At 38.4% G+C, this 5052-nt stretch overlaps 1 gene segment (V, D, J or C); it reads right to left on the bottom strand.

Annotated features, from left to right (window-relative positions):
- Nucleotides 1–3279: 3279 nt before the first annotated feature.
- On the bottom strand, nucleotides 3280–3972 carry LOC123328325. The segment is given in 2 exon segments: nucleotides 3280–3626; nucleotides 3835–3972. Coding segments are annotated over 2 exon segments (396 nt in total).
- Between the last annotated feature and the right edge of the window lie 1080 nt (nucleotides 3973–5052).

Below are 5052 nucleotides of genomic sequence, written 5' to 3'. Positions count from 1 at the left end.
AAGTATGGTGAATACTCCAAACAATCCAAAAATAAAAGAGAAATTCCAAAATCTAATAAAGGGTATCATTGAAAATATCAAAGTCAATATTATTCCCTATAGGATTACAAACAAGACAGTTAGACTATCTACTTCTATTCACTGTCCTAATGGAGGGCAAGGGATCAAACCAGGAAAGAAAGTAAGATGTATTAAGTTTGAAAAGGAGAAGCAAAACTATTTTAATTTACAGATCGTAAGTTTATACATGTAGAAAATACAAAGTACCTCTAAACAAACTGTAAGAACTAGAACATATTAGTGCACTGATACAGTCACCAAACACAAAAATCAATTTTATTTCTAGATTCTAGCAAAAGCATTAGAAAATGCAATTAAAATGTCATTTATCAAATGCTTGGGAACTAATTTAATATAAGGTATTCAAGTCCTCTTCTTGATTCCTCTTCAGTAACTCTAGAATAGTTTTGATTTGGGAGAAAAAAATCACAGATCATTTTAGGGAGATGAGAAATGTCCTCACTTCTGAGTCTGGGGTAACTAACATAAATCATGGCCTGGTACTCAGTGGTGACCAGTCCTTGCCACCTACAGACACTGATATCAGGAAAGACCATTTCCTAACGCTGCTCAATGAAATAGTATTTTGAAAACCCCAAACAAGAGGTTGGTACCATCTATTTGGCTTTTGAATTGAATCTGTTCTCATATTGACAGATATCTAGCTCTGTTCTGGCCATTTCAGAGCATAATTAATTCCCTGTATTCACATTTTTCTTAACCCAGTTAACCCTAGCCCTGGATTTGATGCTGGGCATTTAGGTCAATTAAAGGTAAAAAAGGTGTATGAAGTAAAAGATAAAATTGTTATATCTATAGCAAGTAGCCTTGCTTCCCGGGTGGCTCTGTGGTAAAGAGTCTGCCTGCCAATCAGATGGATTATTTTTATTTACACATCACATGTTTGTACATGTAGAAAATACCCCTCAGTTGGGAAGATCCCCTAGAGATGGGAATGGCAACCCACTCCAGTATTCTTGCCTGGAAAGTCCCATTGATAGAGGAGCCTGGCAGGCTACAGTCCATGGGGTCGTGAAGAGTTGGACACGATAGAGACTAAAAAACAGCAACAATGCATGTCCTCTACAAAAATCTTAACATTAATGAAAGAAATTAGAGAGGACATAAATAAAGAGGCTATGGATCCAAAGACTCCATATGTTAAGATGTCAATTGTCCCAAATCAATTCATAAATTCAACACAATCCCAAGCAAATTACCTCAATCTCTTGTGGTAGAAGCTATTGTATAACTTATGTGGAAGTGCAAAAACCTAGAATAAGCCTTGAGTAAGACAAAAAAAAAACATCTCTTGCATTCCCAGATTTCAAAACGTGTATGAAGCCCCAGTAATTAGGATAGAATGGTCTGTTGGTATGAGGATAAAATGAAGTCAATAAACAGAATCAAGTCCAAAAAGAGGTCATAATGCATGTGTCATCAATTTTTTTCTCTAAAAGGAAGGGAACAAAGGGAGAATAACCACTTTAATCACTCTCCTTCAGCACAGTGCTGGACGTTGTAGCCAGTGCAGTAAAGCAAGTAAATATATAAACAACCTTTTTTTTCTCTAAAAGGAAGTTGCTTGTACCAAAAAAGGTAGTAAGCTCCATGGGGCTTCCCCTGTGGCTTAGCTGGTAAAGAATCCACCTGCAATGTGGGAGACCTGGATTCACTGGGTTGGGAAGATCCCTTGGAGAAGGGAAAGGCTACCCACTGCAGTATTCTGGCCTGGAGAATTCCATGGACTGTATAGTCTATTGGGTTGCAATGAGTTGGACATGACTGAGTGACTTTCACTTTCACTTTTAAAGATGCCTATGTAGCTCCAAGGGGGGAAAGTTGGTCTTTCTAGGATAATAGCTAGAATAATTGGCTATTTGTATTTTTTGAAAGTACCAGTTTTTTGTAGCTTTCTGTGTATAAGTTCTGTACATGTTTTCTTAGATTTATGCCTAAGGATTTAGGGTCTTTCTTGAGCCATTGTAAACAGTATTATATTATTAATTTAGATATCCACATGTTTATTGCTAGTATATAGAAATGCATTTGATTTTGTGTTTACCTTGTATATCCTGAGACCTTCTGAACCCACTTACAAGTAGTAGGAATTTTGGAGGGTATATTCTTCAGGATTTTCTACATAGATAGAAAATAGTGGTAATTTGACTGCCTTTCTGGCTTAAAAGGTTGTTTATATATTTACTTGCTTTACTGCACTGGCTACAACGTCCAGCACTGTGCTGAAGGAGAGTGATTAAAGTGGATATTCTCCCTTTGTTCCCTTCCTTAGGGAAAAATATAGAGTCTTTTACCAGTAAACATACTAAGAGCTGTTGAGGAAATTCTCCATTATTCCTGTGTTTCTTAGAGTTTTCACCATGATAGACTATTGGATTTTGGCAAATGCTTTTTCTACACATTGCTGCTGATGAACTAGCTCATCTTATTGTTGACTCACAACTCCTCCACTTCCCATTAGAAGTCCTCCTCATTTTCTTTGTCTTGGGCCATGTATGTGTGTAGCATGATGGCAAATGACAGCCACCTCTCTTCAAGGTCACCTAGTATTGCGAGATTGAAGGAGGTGAGACAGACAAGTCTTTGTGGGTTCCAAGTGTCCTCATAGTTTAGGTATGACTTTATGTGTCAGTAGGTCTATGCTTTCGTCCTCACCAAACTTTCCTTTACAAATGTTACTCTAAGCTTACTTAAAGTGAATTCAGGCTCAACATTAGATATAAAAATAACAGCTTTGTACAGACTTGTCCACCAGCTCTAGCTATTGCCTGAGATCTAGTCCTTATAACTTATCTCTTATTCTACATCACTCATGGTTCTGCTTTTCTGATTGTGCCCTGACACAAAGTCTAAGAGGAAATGACTAAGGATGTGGTTTTGATGGTGACTCCATACAGCTAGACCCAGGTTTGTGATGAAGTAAAACTGCCAGTTTAAAGCCTTATGGGACAAGTTTTCAAATCTAGACAACTTTACACATGTTCTGTTTGGTTAACTTAAAGTCAAAAATTCAAGAGGAGAATGTATTAGTAGAAAGTTACTCTGGACACCTGTTTCCAATGACATAGAAGGGGCCTTTATCTAGAATTAAATCTGATCCAGACCACAACTTTAACAACCACAGGACTATCATTTCTTGTCTGGGGTCTGCAGGTGTGTATTTCAGCTGGGGTTCTGCAGCAGGGGGGCTCTCTCTTATCAAGCTCTGGGTTTTTGTACAGCTTTTCCTATTACTTCAAGCACTGTGAGTTCCCAGAGAGCACAGAAGTACTTTGCAGAATCTTCCAGCTGTAAGGATGAAATGATGAGGCTGATGGATGTATCTGCTTTCTGGAGATTTACAGAATAGCGGCCATTCCTTGCATTACCGTGTTCTGAATACTGTTGAATAAGGTAAGTCATCTGTCCACTGGGAAGTTGCTTGTACCAAAAAAGGTAGTAAGTGCGCCAATTTGTTTCATACCGACAATTCAGGGAGACTGACTGCCCCACTTGGCTGGATATATCTGGCTGGTCTTGACTAACTTTCTGGGCCACACCAGTTGCTGTGGGGAAAACATCAGAAAACAAAGATGAAGCAGTGAATAAAGTAGTGTAGGAGTTATTTAGGATCCAAAGACAAAAAATTGAAATCATAAGATTCTTGCTTTTCCCCAGTACTCCTTTCCTCCCCAAGTCCCTGTGAAGCTCCACGTGCCTGTGTGCAGGCCTTTCACTCTGAACACTCGCTCCCATGTGTGGAAGCCTCCCTACCAGAGAAGGTGAAGGCCAGGAACACCCAGAGCAGACTGGAGAGCAGCATGAGGCATGGATTTCCCTGAACAAATGTGCTTAGTTCTGCCTCAAGCTGAGAGCTCAGAGTCTTTGAGTGCCTGGCAGCTCATATACATACTACCCGGTACCTGTGTGACTCCCCGCAACAGGAAGTGGGGGTTGTCATGTTCATAGACCACGTGGTCTGTGCACACATGGGAAAAAGTCTGGCTCACCACAAAGCTTTACTTTGTCTACTTGTTTTTCCCTGGTCATTAAACTAATCAGATCCTGAAAGAAGGCATGAAAAAAGCAATCAGTGTTAAAATTTGAACTGAGGGCAACTGAGTATTAAGCAAATTGACATACATTAATAATTATCCAGCAAAATGGTTTTTCCAGCTGATTTAAAATATAATGTACTATAGCCTATGAAATGTTCTGTTATCTATTAACTGGTCATTTATTAGCCTACACTTACTTTTCGCCATCCAGAATCTAATGACTCTTTAAGAAAAGTTGCAGATCTTAGGCTTCTTGGTGAGTGGAAATTTTATTCAAAATAATTATTATATCTCTGTGTATGTAGTTCTATGATTCTATTTAGGTTTTTCAGGAAATAAAGTAACTTCACCATAAATGACAAAAAATCAGTCCATCTGACTTTCAGAGTCTATTCAGTTTTAAATTTTGAATGAAATTATACAGGAATAAAATATTCTTTTGAAATTTGAAATTAAGTCTTATTTATTAGACTTTGAGGAAGATCAGGATATTCAGTCCTGTGCCCTTCACAAGTAGAATTGCATTTATTAGATCATGTGTCCTGGAATTGTCCTGATGTCACGTTTTCTATGTCATTGGTCCAAAGTGTTCAGTCTCACTTGTTAGTGGCTCATTATTTTTCTCTTTGTAAAATAAATTCAAGATAAGTATGCCAAGTCTTTCTGTGATATAATGCTGTAATGCTCTCCCACAGAAGTTGGTATCTACAGGTTTCAAACACTTTGTTGTTGTTTTTCAGTTGCTAAGTCGTGTCCAACTCTTTGTGACTCCATGGACTGCAGCACCCCAGGCTACACTGTACTTCAATATCTCCCAAAGTTGCTCTAATTCCTGTCCATTGAGTCAATGATGCTATCTAATCATCTCATCCTCTGCCTTTCCCTTCTCCTTTTGCCTTCAATCTTTCTCATCATCAATGTCTTTTCCAATGAG

This window comes from Bubalus bubalis, chromosome 11 (assembly GCF_019923935.1).
Source record: "Bubalus bubalis isolate 160015118507 breed Murrah chromosome 11, NDDB_SH_1, whole genome shotgun sequence".
Classification (NCBI taxonomy): domain Eukaryota; kingdom Metazoa; phylum Chordata; class Mammalia; order Artiodactyla; family Bovidae; genus Bubalus; species Bubalus bubalis.
This window is presented reverse-complemented; position numbering and strand designations above follow the sequence as displayed.